The sequence below is a fragment of the Suncus etruscus genome, chromosome 3, assembly GCF_024139225.1.
Source record: "Suncus etruscus isolate mSunEtr1 chromosome 3, mSunEtr1.pri.cur, whole genome shotgun sequence".
NCBI classification, from domain to species: Eukaryota; Metazoa; Chordata; class Mammalia; order Eulipotyphla; family Soricidae; genus Suncus; species Suncus etruscus.
Window position 1 is genome coordinate 34,489,327 of NC_064850.1, and position 14,153 is coordinate 34,503,479.

A 14,153-nucleotide genomic window follows, 5' to 3' on the forward strand; every position below is an offset into this window, starting at 1 on the left:
AGTGACAGGAAACTCCTCACAATGGTGCCTGGACCTGAAATCCAAAGGCAATTCTGAGCCTCAAGGGGCCTCTCTTTCCACCCCCCTTATGCCCGCCAACAGCACAACATCACAAGAATCCAAGGCAGAAACTGTGCCTGCAGCACCTACTTCAGGTGAAAGATGCTGCAGAGGGGGGGCTCTGAAGGAGTGCTGGCCCCTGGTCCATTCTAGCAGTCCTGACACTCCTACCTGCTATTGGTGCCCAGGGGCAGCAGGAGGAGCCAGCATGCTATCACTCAGGCCAGGGTACCTCCCAGTCCTATCACAGAGACTGGGCTTGGGGGAACTGGCTATGGGAAGACAGGGGGCAGGTCAGTCTACTGTCCCTCCCAGGGGATGGGCACCCACGTGCCTGCCTCTCTGGATCCTCGCAGTCCTCCTCAGTTTGCTTCTTGTTCTTCTCAGGGCGCCATGGCCGCCAGTGTCTCTGGTCCCGGGAGCGCTCAGCTGCAAGCCAGATCTGCCACCGGGGCAGAGTTCGGTCCCGAATCTCCTGGTCATCATCGTCCGCCTCGTCATCTTCCTCATCTGGGCATAAAGGGCACAGGGTAGTTCAGAACCAGTGCCAAGCTGGTTCAGGCCAGCTCTGTGAGGGCTCCTGGGCTGCCATGAGTGAGCCCTGAGACCCACCATTGGATCATCTACCTGGCTTAGGACCCCTGTAGACTCAGACAAGCTTCTGGCTTTTTAGTACTATGAGGACCACTGAGACAGGAAGGTCTTTTGTTTGTTTGTTTGTTTTGTTTTGTTTGAGGGCCATACCTGGCAGTGCTCGGGTTACTTCTGATTCTGTGCTCAGAAATCACAGGAGATCATATGGGATGTCAGGCAAATGCCCTACTGTTGTGTATCACTCTGGCCCTGGAAAGTCATATTTTAAAAGGCTTTGTTCAAGAGACCCTTCTGCAGTGAAGGGAATGTTCCTGATCCAGAAGTCCATTATAGGAGCCAGAGTGATAGTACAGTGGGTTAAACATTTATCTGACATGCAGCTGACCTGGGGTTCTATCCCCAGCATCCCATATGGTTTCCTGATCCCTTCCAGGAGTAACCCCTGAGTGCAGAGCCAGGATGAAGCCCTGAGTGCTTGTTTGATAGCATTTCTGAAAGGGACACTCTCCAAGGCTCCTGCTCAGAAACCTCCAGACAATCTTTTTTTTTTTTTTTTTTTTTGGGGGGGGGGCCACACCTGGCGATGCTCAGGGGTTACTCCTGGCTGTCTGCTCAGAAATTGCTCCTGGCAGGCACGGGGGACCATATGGGATACCGGGATTCGAACCAACCACCTTTGGTCCTGGATCGGCTGCTTGCAAGGCAAACGCCACTGTGCTATCTCTCCCGGCCCCCCAACCTCCAGACAATCTTGCACATACAAAATGAGGCACAGGGGATGAGGAACAGGCCATGGCACCTTCTCAGAAATCCCAGGGAAGGAAAGGGGGCATGCAATAACAGTCCTTGGAAAACATTTCTGATTTTTCTAGAATATTTCTAGAATATTCTACTACTACTGAATTCAGACCCATCACCTGTCCAGCAGGGGGCACCTTACCAGGCGTCACAATCACCCAGCCACCACGCTCCTGCTGGTGCATCCATGCCTTCCAGCCTCGGGCACCCTTCTCACCAGCTCTGGGCTCGCCACTGTCCCAAAAGGGCTCAAAGAACTCCACCTGCATGGGGAGAGATGGGGATTAGTTTGGGGGCAGGTGGAAGAGGGGCCTCTGAACCCTGATCCTGTGATCCCCAGGGCAAGAAGACCTAGACCTATTCTCAGGCCCTTCTCTGCACACAGAGAATGGGCAGGGCCCTTCCAGGGGGACACAGCCAATCCCCCAGTGCCTCTAGGCCCTATAATGCCTCAAGTCCTGCTTCTCTTTAGCCTGCTGTGGGGAGGGGGCTCAAACCTAGCAGTGCTCAGCGTTTATTCCTGAGTCTGTACTCAGGTATCACTCCTGGAAGTGATATGATCAGAGAACCATAGAGGATGCCAAGGATTAAACCCAAGTCAGCCCCCTGCAAGCCAAGTGCCCTCCCCTCTGTGCTATCATCTGTGGAACCACTCTTGGTTCTGCTGCTCTGCAGGCAGTCAGGATGCAAGAAGTGCTTGCGGGGCCTGACTGGCACCCCAGGAATGGACTTAGCATCCTGTAGCCTATGAAACTGAGGACTGCACCCCATTTCCCACCCCTCAATGGCTCTTGGAGTACCAGGTGTATGGCGTGTGTGGCAGCCAGCCAACGGGCAATGACTCAGCTCCCAGAGCACCAGGGAAGTGTGGTGGCCAGTAGGAAAGCACTGAGTGACCTGGTGATGAGAAACTTCAGTGGGAGCCAGGAGCTCACCCAGCGAAGCCTGTGGAAGAAACCTTCCCTGGAGGCCAGCAAGCCTTGGACAGCCATGCATCCTGACATCCTAGTCCCTACACTGAGGGGGTGTATCTGGGAAGAGAGAACAATCCCAACACTGTCTACTCTGGCCCTGGGTCTGACCCCCAGCACTGCTGGTCATGACACGCACAGCAGTAACAACATATATGGCAAACAGAAGTCTGTGAACATTCCACCCAACTGACTTCCTCTACAGAACATAGCAGTGGGTTATGTAATCATGGCGCTTAAATAAAGATATTATATAAAAAAAAAGACAAAAGCAAAAAAATTAAATTAAAAATAAATCTTGGAGCTAGATAGCACACTGGGGAGTTTGCCTTGCATGCAGCCAAACTGGGTTCGATTCCCGGCATCCCTATGGTCCCCTGAGCCCTATCAGGAGTGATTCCTGAGTGCAGAGCCAGGAGCATCACTAGATATAACCCCTAAAGCCCAAAATCTAATTAAGTACAAAGAAATGAAAAGGAAATCTCAAAAGTGAGGACCAGGCTCTTTTTACTGAGATAAGGTTCCGATGAGCCTCAGTCCCTGTGGGCCATTCACCTCCAAGCCCTGTGCTGTGATCACACCCAGAGGAGCTAGGAGATCAGGACATTCTAATGCCTGTCTCCTATTGTACCCTTCATGCCTTAATGTCTCTGCTAAGAAATACTTTTGAGGCACAGAAAATGTCTTTAAGTAGCTTGGCTTTTTGGCATGAACAATGAGTTATTTATCGACCAATAATCTACCGAATCTTGTCTGGGAAGTCGGAGAAAATCCATGATGCTTCTATGTACATTGGCCTAAATGCAAGTATTTGCACTTCCTGAACCGTCCTCTAGGTGGCAATGGTGGCCCATGTGGAAAGGGAAAGGAGTGAAGGAGGGGACAGGGAAGGAAGAGAACGTCAAGTTCTCTGTCAACTTCCCTGTGGCCAGGGAGGCCCTGTGGGGTCTGGCACGTGCCTCACATATGGCGCATCTCCACTTATCCCTCGTGCTACACCACCACCCTCAAGCACCACAGGGGACCGCGGCACTGCCAATTGACCCTGGAGACCCCCCACTACCACCAAGGTGGCCTGAGCCACCCCCAGATCACTCTATCACTCACATGGATCCTCTGGCCTGGTTGGACAAGAACCACCAGGAGGAGACCCTAGGCCCTTCAGTAGCATTGGAAGACCCTCTACCCTAGGAAAGGCCTTCGTGACTGTGGAATACAGCCTAAATGGGGGATTTGATCAGTGAAAAGGGGCTGGGTGAATCTGTCTTTATGTCTTGGAGGGGAAAAATCCTCCCGCATTGTCCCAAGCTGGGGCAGAGCAGGATTGAGAGAAGGGACCCCCAGATCGGTGTGAAGGTACCCCTAAGACCAGGGGAGAGCAGCAGACGTACCTGTCCCTTGGTGGGCAGCTCCCGCACGCTGTCGGGCTTAAAGAAGGTGAAATCTACCATGGCCTGGAACAGAGACACAGCCTTCTCGGTGTGGCCAGCCTGCCGCAGGAAGTGGCACTGCTGAAGAAAGAGAGCTGGGGGAGGAGAGACAAGGGGAGTGGGGAAGGGGATCTCGGCTTAGCTGAGTCTGTGAGCCACACACATACATTTGCAAGTTCATAAACACATACGTGTGTGCTCACACAGCCACTCATGCATACACAAACACATTCACACGAGTACTCACCCATGCACACATGCTCATAAAACACACAAAATTACACACAAACATATTCACAGTTTTTTTTGTTGTTAGTTGGTTGGTTTTGGTTTGGGGACCACACCCAGCGGTGCTCAGGGGTTATTTCTGGCTCCGTGCTCAGAAATCGCTCCTGGCAGGTTTGGGGGACCATATAGGATGCTGGGGATTGAATCTGGGTCTGCCCCAGGTTGTCTGCATGCAAGGCAAACGCCCTACAGATGTGCTATCACTCAGGCCCCACACTCACAGTTTAAAACACACACATATACACACACAGCCTGGTTCTCAGGACTCACAGCAGTGCCATACTATACTCATTGAATAGTCCTTTCATTATCCTTTTATAGGAATCCCAAAAAAAGACACATATTAGCACCAAAAGCAAGCTATGAAACATGGAGAGGAGGTAAGAGGCTGGTCGGAACCGAGTAAGGCAAAGATCAAAGATGGCAGAAAACTCAGCAGGCAAAGCGAAGCGCTGCAGGAGGCCGACCACTAGGTGGCACTGCTCACCTGCAGTTTTCAGCCTTTGCTCTGCAGCTTCTAGAAACAGGAAAGGTTTCTTCAACGCTTGGAACATTTTGATTCATAGCCCAACTCCATTTACTAATAAGAAGCTATAGGGCATGTCACAAATATCAAGTATGAAACTCCCACGGTTAAAAATGCTTATTTCTAGAGCAATGAATTCAAGTTTTTAAAAGGTAAGAAAAGGCTCAATAGCAGGGTTTTGAATAAAACGAAGTCTGCCTTGTCCTATATGCCCAACATGATTCTGGGATCACCTCTCATAAGATTGGGAGCACGGAAAGTCTGACATGCTGCTGAGGGGACACTTTGGGTTTGAATGGCTGGGCCAAGGCATCTTTCCAGGATCACAGAAGAAGCAGCAAAGGCAACTCCCGGAGTCCAGCCTGGAGTGAGCGAGGCCGGAGAGAGCATCACAGGGTGAACACAGGCTGTGGGCAGGACACCTGGGATCAGTCCCAGCTCTGCATGATCCCTGGACCGCAAGGCTGGGCCCAGTGTCAAGCATCAAGGGCCAGCGGTGCTCCAACCCATGGGGTTTTGTCCCTTTGGCCCCAAACAGCAAAAACAAACGAAAGGCCTATTCTTCCTTGAATAGCTCATGACCGGACAGGACCTATACTCTGGGGGTGAGGGAAAGAGGCAGCTCATATAGGGATGTCTGCACTCTGCTTCTGCACAGGGGCAGCCAGCGAGTTGTGGAATGCCAACCACACACACACACACACACACACACACACACACACACACACACACGCATACACCATACAATGTATACACACAAACTCAATAACAAATACACCTACACACAAACATATAAACACATGCACACAAATGCCATGTACAAACACAAACACCCACGTACACACACCAGGCTTATGCACATGCCTATGGGACCTTGTGCCTCAGTGTCGGGAAGGCGGCTCAGGACACCATCAGAAAGACTATCGGGGACACCATGTGGGCCTGCTGGGGTACAGCTGGGTCTCCCCACGTCTTTTGTGGCCCCTCCCTGCCCTGCACAGGCCCCAAGGGAGAAGCCTCACCAAGGGGCAGTAAAAGACCAGCCGCCCCCACAGAGGTTCTCCTGACCCCAACTCAAAGCTAGTCTTCACTCCAGGAGAAGGCATCTCCCCGCCCTCCTCCCGGGCAAGTAGGGTCGGGGTCCCCCTTACCAAAGAGAGCCTGCTCGGTGCCAGGCAGGGCAGGGTGTGACAGGATGCTCCCATCTTGCACAGCTGACAGGGTGCTCAGGCACTTGCCGTACAGGCCCTGCAGCTTGGACACGGAGAAGGTGCTGAACTGGCTCTGAGAGAACCGCAGGTACTTCTGCCAGAGGGCAGCGTCATTGGGGTGCAGGAAGATGAGCTTCTGCCACTCTTTGGCGAGTGCGCCGGGCTCCTGGAGCTCTGCGCAGAGGTGCAGGCGGGCCAGCTGCAGCTCCACGCTGCCCTGGTTGCTTTCCAGCGCCCGCTCCACGATCGCCAGCTTCTTCTCCACCAGCATCCGCAGGGACGCCCGACGGCGAGGCTCCTCATCCACCTGCAGCGTGTACAGGCCGGGGCGCCGCATCACCTCATCCTGGACACACAGACACCCACTCAGCACTGCGCCCATAGGGAACACCCACAGCGCATAATTCCCCCTCCAACCTGGAGCGGGCTTTGATCCTGGCTGTGTTACTCCAAGGGCTCATGAAACGACACCCCAGAAGCCTCTTCCAGGTGTCCCATGTGGGATACACAAGTGTTACCACCTGTGTGAGTGGTACGAGGCGGGATGTGGGACTCACATGCACATGGTCCCACGAACACCAGCAGGGGCAGGGCACCACCTGCATTCTCCTCCTGGGGACACCTGCTCCAGAAGCCAGGCCTTGTCTCCAACCCCCACATTCTGATTTTCAGGTGTCACCCCACCCCCCACCCCAGATGGCCTGTGGTCCCCAGAGAGACCCATTGAGCTCAGGGCAAGGCCAGGGCCCCTGCACATGCCCAGGGCAGCAGCACTTACCTGGAAAGCCACGAAGTCCATCCAGAGTTGCACGTCATGCGGGCTCTCCCGCACCCTGCGGTTGAAGTCCTCCACCTTGGCCCTGAGGAGGGCGCTCTCAGGGTCGGGCTGGGTGTCAGGCTCCTGAGAGTCCTTCGCCGGGGGCCCCTGGCCCTGCAGCCACTGCGTGGTGGCCTGATCGTAGATCCCCAGAGGATTCAGCCAGCTGGTCACAGGAGGGGAGGCCTCTTCCAGGCCTGCCAAAGGGATGAAGGTGGCCGGGGCGGGAGGCTGGCCAGGCGGGCTCAGGGCGACACCATCTATGCTTAGCAGGCTGACGTTCTTCCTAGAGAAGTAGCGCTCGCTGCTGTGCTTGTGTGCCGGCTTCTTCTCACGGGGGGTCCCCTCCCAGGAAACGCACTGCTTCTTGGGGTTCAGGCCCAGGCATGAGCTGCCTTTCCTCTTGTACCTGCCGGGAACAGAGAGACATGGCGGTTGAGGGTTGGCATGGCCCAGCTCTGCCACCCGAGACTCAGGACACCTTAGCCCCAGTGAGAGCAGGGATCGGCATGCCACAGTCCCTCCTTGAAACTATTTGGCCTTCTGGAGTCCAGGAGGCCATCACTTCTGTTTCTAGGCAGCTCTACTGTCACACAAGTCACACATGTTGTGTCACATGCACGCTCACCGCACCTGAGCGGGGTCAGGAAATCACCCCCTTTTAGGAGACTGTAGGGGATACCACTAACCAGGAAGGTCCCAGTGTTCCCACTGGAAAAAGCATCCTATAGGAGGTTGAAAATGTCCTTTTTCGGGCCGGGAGAGATAGCACAGCGGTGTTTGCCTTGCAAGCAGCCGATCCAGGACCAAAGGTGGTTGGTTCGAATCCCGGTGTCCCATATGGTCCCCTGTGCCTGCCAGGAGCTATTTCTGAGCAGACAGCCAGGAGTAACCCCTGAGCACCGCCGGGTGTGGCCCAAAAACAAAAACAAAAACAAACAAACAAACAAAAAAACAGAAAATGTCCTTTTCCTCTCTTTTCTCTAACCCTAACACAAAGTAGGCCCATCAGAATTACTCTGAGTGATTTTCTATTCCAGAGGAAACAGGGTTCACAAGTAACTGTCTGGAGTCTGTAGGCAGCCCCCAAACTGCAGATAGGAATGATCCCTCCATCCAGAAGGGGGCCAACAGCCTGGCTCAAGACCTGACCAGAGACACTGTGAAGGGCCAGTGCGCCCAGGAAAATGCCATTGGCATCATTAATCACTGGGAAGGTGCAAATGACACCACAGCCCAGCCAGAGCAGTCAGACAGCGGAGTGTGGGCAGCCACTTGCTGGGGGGGCAGAAACCACCAGGACGGTCAGTTTGGGGAAAACTCTGCCAGTTTCCTTAAAATAAGAAAGAAGACACTAAACTTAGAGCATGCCTCTGAGCCAGCGAATCTATTCCAAGGTATTTACTCAGGAGCAGGGAAACCGTCTATCTGCTAGGACCTAGGTAAGACATCCTCAGAGATGCCTGCCCAGCAGCAGGAGATAGGGAAGCAGAGTCCACCAATGGAAAGGGTGACAGCAGGATAAAGAGGAGACTCCTGAGCAATGCCACAGCACAGGGGGTCCCCGAACCTATGCTGAGGAACTGCTCTTCCCTCACAACTGACACTTCAGTGCCCGGCAGGGGATATGTAGGAAGCTGCCTACAGGAGGGGGTTTCAGGGTAGCTTCTATTTTCTGCAACATTCTGGGCTAGACTGGTGCACCCAGAGTGGAAACTTGACCCAGAAGGGCTGTGGGCCACAAGCACCACATTTTAAACCAAGAGAGAACATGAAGGCCATGCTGTGCTCCAGGGGCAGTGCACTGAGAACTGCGGGTTCCACACGGTTGAGACATGGCAGGACATAGGACAGGAGGGTGAGGAGGTAGGTAGAGCATATGAACGGCAGGTAGGCATAGAGTAGGCATTGTCCACATCCTTCAGCTTCTGCAGAATCTGGCAATTCTCATCACAATCTCTTGTGGACTAGAGGACCCACAGCACAGGGAGCCCCACACGTCGGGACGGGTTCTTCCACTGACAGCTTCTCTCTGCATCCTCTCTCTTCCAATCTGTCCACATCACCCTGGGAGGAACCTCAGTTTCGCTTCAGAGGCAAAAGCAACTTCAGTCATGGAGTGATATGGGGAAGTAGGGTGACAAGGGACCTACAATGCGTTGAGTATGAGACAGTCATGTCTGACTGTTCTGCTCATTAAGAAATAAATCTAAGCAAAACAAAAAAAAACAAAAAAATCTAGTCTCTGGCTTCAAAGTGGTGTTTATCAAATGACCTTCACAGAAGGTTTCTAGAACCGATGACACAAAAGTCTCTGGATCTGAGCTTTCTGGGTCCAATTTTTTTTTTTTTTTTTTTTTTTTTTTGGTTTTTGGGCCGTACCCGGTGGTGCTCAGGGGTTACTCCTGGCTGTCTGCTCAGAAATAGCTCCTGGCAGGCACGGGGGACCATATGGGACACCGGGATTCGAACCAACCACCTTTGGTCCTGGATCAGCTGCTTTCGAGGCAAATGCCGCTGTGCTATCTCTCCGGGCCCATGGGTCCAAATTTCAACCACACCATTGATGGGTGACCGTGAACAAGTTTCTTCCCAGGTCACAGGAATGGGTCCTTCTGGATGGCCTGGCCAGCCCCAACACAGAGAAGCGTCTCATGCGAGCAGGTATACTCTCATGTCTATGCATCCTGTCAAAACATACAGGCCCCAAAGCCTTGGGCTTTCTGCCCTCCCTCAAGCATCTCTCTCCACCATTAGTCTGAGAAAATATGACTTGGGGGCTAGAAAGATAGTACAGCAGGCAAGACACTAGCATGCTGAAGTGACATTACCCTAGTCCACCAGGAACAAGCCCCGAGCACAGAGCCAGGAGTAACCCCCAAGCACTATCATGAGTGATCCCTGAGCACTGCCAGGAGTAAACCCTGCACACAGAGCCAGGAATGAGCCCTGAGCACCACCACGAGGGAGTCCTGAGCACTGCCAAAAGTGAGCCCTAAATGTGGAGCCAGGAGTAAACCCTGAACACAGAACCAGAAGGAACCCATAAGCACTGCCAAGCGTGAGCCCTGAGTACAGCCAGGTGCGGACCCCTCAAAAGCACTTTTAAGACAAAGAAAATACAATTTTTGTTCTCTAGGAGAAGTGCCACCGTTTATTAAGCCACTTTCCCGCTGTTAGGTTGCAGCTGCTTTATCATTCACCGCAACATTTCGATACCCAGATAAGATCTAGGAAGGAAGGAAGGGAGGGAGGAAGGAAGGAAGGGAGGGAGGAAGGGAGGGAGGGAGGGAGGGAGGGAGGGAGGGAGGGAGGGAGGGAGGGAGGGAGGGAGGGAGGAAGGGGCAAGCACTCTGGAGCACGGGGTTCGATAAACCCAAGGCCCCAGCCTCTGCTACCTTCTCCTTCAAAGTTTAAACCCAGCTGCAGATTTCTCTCCTTTCTCTCCCCCTCGCCATTTTCCTCACCACAGGACTCTCCCCAGTCAAGTTGCCTGTGCCCAGCTCCCAACCCACCATTGACTAGTGTTTTACAGTCAAAGAAAAAAAAGAGAAAAAAATCCCAGCCTGGACCTCGACCTCCTCATCTGTAAAATGGGTACAACAGCAATAGCTCTGCCAGGCTTCCTAGGAGATCCAAAGGGTTTACAGAGAGTCTTTATTTAAAAAAGAACATTTATCTCTGTGCAATCCTTCACCACCGAGTCAGAGCTAGATAAGTTTAAATTATTATTATTTTATCAAACTTGGCTCCGAGCACAAGCCAACTATTTCATCTGGTGAACAGCCAAGGAGACAACACTCCACTCCAAAAATGGAGAAAAAACCCAGCCGGCTGAACTCGCAGCTGATCCGCAGGAATTTCCCAAAGGTAACCAACTCTGCTGCACCCCAACTTTAGAACCTGCCCCACCAACAGGCGCTCCCCATTTGCAGGAGATCCGCTTTTAGAAACACCCGCCACACAGGTCTTCCTGGGATAGCCACTTGCTGGCTCTCCTTCTACCTGCCCAAGGCCCACAGCCTCTGTCTGCCACCTTCTCCCTCAAAGTAGGTCCCACAAGGCACCTCAGACAATGGCTCTTATCTCCCTAGAGAGTGGCCAGCTCCCCCAAACATGCTGCTGGTTCAGCTACCTGCACCTTCCACATTGCCTGCTTCCCGCTGTCTCGTGCCAAGTAAGACTCAGTCCCTGCCACGACAGTCCTGCAGTGTCCGGGAATAACCCTTCCCAGGCACCGACGCCCAGAGCACCACTGAGCCAGACAAGACTGTGCCCTTGGCCTGCGCCAGGAGTGCCTTTGGGCTTGTCTCTCCTCACCCTCCTCCACCATGAGGCCTTGAGGGCCAAGTGTGCTGGCTATGGCTCCTTTTGTGCCCCAAGATTAAGAGCCCCGAGGGCTATGCACCCCCGGCTCCATACCACATAGGCCTGACGTTTGAGGGTGAGGCATGGAGGGAGATGTGATTCCTAACTCAGATGGGGAGACATTCTGCAACTGGCCTGGGCTGGTTTTTTCAGCAACACCACCAGTTCTTCTATACCAGTGGCCGCCTCTCTGTGTGTTTTAAATAATTCAGAGAATGTTTTGGGAGCGCAGCAACAAAGGCTCCGCTCGGCCCCTGCTGCTGGTTGGGCGCACAGTCTAAGCTCCGAGACTCTTTCCACTGAGGAAATGAAACTGCCCAGTTCCCACAGAGGAGGTGAGGCGACCCAACAGGCTAACGGATGTGAGGGAAGGAATCCAAAGGCTGAGGTGGTCACTCAGTGGGAGGCACTTGCTGCATGGCATGTGTGAGGCCCAGGATCGAACCCCAACACTGCCAAGTAAAAAAAAAGGCTGCACGTGGGGTTACCGGGCAGTCCATACTCTATGGGCCTTGCTGGCTTCCCTGTTGCCCAAGAGTACTCAGCTCTTCTGTGGGACTGCATGGAGGAGGCATAGAAAACCCACAACATTTTTTTTTTTTTGGTTTTTGGGCCACACCCAGAGTGCTCAAGGGTTACTCCTGACTCTGCACTCAGAAATTACACCTGGCAAGCTTAAAGGACCATATGGGATGCTGGGATTTGAACCTAGGTCCATCTGGGTCAACCACGTGCAAAGCAAATGCTCTACCACTGTGTTATCATTCTGACCCCATTTGATTTGTTTGTTTGTTTGTTTTCCACAACAAAATTTTAAAGAGTATTGATATATTTTAGAGATAGGGCTGGAGAGATAGTATAGCTGATAGGGAGCTGCTTTGCTCATGGCCGATCTGGGTTCAATTCCTAGCACTGCAGCAGCCCTCTGAGTACTGCCAGGAGTGATTCCTGAGAACAGTGTCAAGAGTAAGCCCTGAGGGACCTGAGTGGTAGCGCAAAGGGGTAAGGCAACTGTCTGCCTTGCACGCACTAACCTAGGATGGACCGCAGTTCGATCCCCCAGAGTCCCATATGGTCCCCCAAGCCAGGAGCAATTTCTGAGCACATAGCCAAGAGTAACAAGAGTAACTCCTGAGCATCATTGGGTATGGCCCAAAAAACAAAAAACAAAAAAAAGGAGTAAGCCCTGAGCACTGCCAGGTGTGACTTAAAACCTAAAATATATGTAAGTGAGAGAGCATGATATGCCTTGCTCTCCAGCGCCCTCCCTGGCACCACCACCAGGCTAGATGTGATCTGGCAGCCCCTAAGGCCACAACTAAAACACGTGACCCCTGGTGAGTACAGCCACTGGGACCCCGTTACAGCAAAGGATCACAAGCGAAACAAGCCATATGCAGTGAGTCACCAGGGGATTTCAGTGGGAACTGCATATGCGACGAGTGAGGTCATGATTAGTGAAAACAGAATTAAAATTTGTGGAAGTTCAGCATGGCACTGAAAAGTGGGGTGCAGTTTAAGAAATAATTCGCCTATAAAAAAATGATAACATGAGGCTGGAGCCACAGCACAGCCATTAGGGTGCTTGCCTTGCATGTAGCTAACCCAGGTTCAATCCCTGGCATCCCATCTGGTCCCCTGAGCCTGCCAGGAGTAGTTTCTGAGTGCAGAGCCAGGAGTAATGCCTGAGTGCCACTGAGTTTGACTCACAAGGAGGGAAAGAGAGAGAGAGAGAGAGAGAGAGAGAGAGAGAGAGAGAGAGAGAGAGAGAGAGAGAGAGAGAGAGAGAGAGAGAGAGAGAACAAGAAATTGGAGAGATGTTACAAGAGGTCAAAATACTGCTCTGCATGTGTTGGAGGTGGCATGTGGTCCTCTGAGCACCACCAGGTGTGCCTATATCCTGCCCACTCTCCAGGAAAAAAATAGAATGTGACTGACATTCAAGTTCCCCTTTAACTCTTCTGTTCCAAGACCCTGAACCTCTCATGTTCACTACTTGACAGTTATTCAAGAGGACTGATTGTATTATTGCTCCTGATAGCCCTATAGTGGCTGACAAAGCACTTAGCACCTAAAGGAATTAAAAAAAAAGAAAGCCACGTTGGGCCAGCTTTTAGTACAGCAGAGACGAGGCTTGCCTTCCACACCATTGACCCAGGTTTGATCTCCTGAACCCCATATGGTCCCCTAAGCCTGCCAGGAGTGATTCCTGAGTACAGAGCCAGGAGTAACCCCTGAGCACCGCCAGGCGTGGCTCCAAAATAAAACAATAAAAGGTATCCAAATCATTCTGATTGACACATCAGAAGAGAAAGTTTAAACTCATTGTTGAAGTAAATATCATCTCGACTTTTATGATTAACTGGTGATGTGTGCTGGAAACGTTATCATTTAAAGTCCTTTTTAAATGCATTCATGAGGTGGGTGGGGTGTAAATAAAGGTTTCATAACTTTCTTAAATGGCATGCAGATTAATCCAAATGGCTTCCAGATAATGTGTCACAAATGAATGACTTCAAGGTATTTTTAGACTCACTCATTCAACAAGCATTAACCGACCGCCTACTGAGCAGGGTGCTGAGGCCCTGAATAAATAACATTAATCTGATCTGGACCCTCGTGTCAAGTAAAACTTTTCAGTTCTGAATGGGAGTTCAGACGCTTCCTCAAAGAGAGAGAGAAACCGGGAGAATCTAGGGGGGCAAAGGGTACAGAGCGGGTGTGAGGGAGAAGCCTCTCCCCAGGGTGGGCCAGCGGCTATACCTTGCGATGTCGCCTCGGTAGAGGGACTTGTACTCCCAGTTGGCACGGTCTGGCTTCTTATCCAGGCGGAAGGTCTCTCCAGTCAGGGCCTGAGCATCCTCCAGCCACACGAGGCGCCCACTGGGATGGGTGGCCGCAGTATCTCCCAGGCTGCAAGATGAGAGGAGGGGAAGTCATAAGGAGAGGCCTTAGGAAGCATCGTCCCTGCAGCAAGTTCCACCTAAATCTCAAAATAAACAAGGGCACAGGTGTGCTGTCAATGGAGGGGACAGGGGCTGGAGGCACTGCGGAGACCCAACTAAGCCAGCAGAGATGAGCACTGGCCCC

General features: G+C 52.4%; 1 protein-coding gene across 1 annotated transcript in view; it reads right to left on the reverse strand.

Moving 5' to 3' along the window:
- The window catches only part of NRDE2 (NRDE-2, necessary for RNA interference, domain containing), a 35,457-nt gene that overhangs the window by 5,734 nt on the left and 15,570 nt on the right, over positions 1 to 14,153 (reverse strand). Inside the window, exons 4-9 of the mRNA XM_049769918.1 lie at positions 13,827 to 13,976; positions 6,657 to 7,104; positions 5,819 to 6,224; positions 3,815 to 3,948; positions 1,595 to 1,715; positions 395 to 570 (exon numbers count right to left, since the gene is read on the reverse strand). Coding sequence (XP_049625875.1) covers positions 395 to 570; positions 1,595 to 1,715; positions 3,815 to 3,948; positions 5,819 to 6,224; positions 6,657 to 7,104; positions 13,827 to 13,976 — 1,435 coding nt within the window. The remainder of the gene's footprint in view (positions 1 to 394; positions 571 to 1,594; positions 1,716 to 3,814; positions 3,949 to 5,818; positions 6,225 to 6,656; positions 7,105 to 13,826; positions 13,977 to 14,153) is intronic.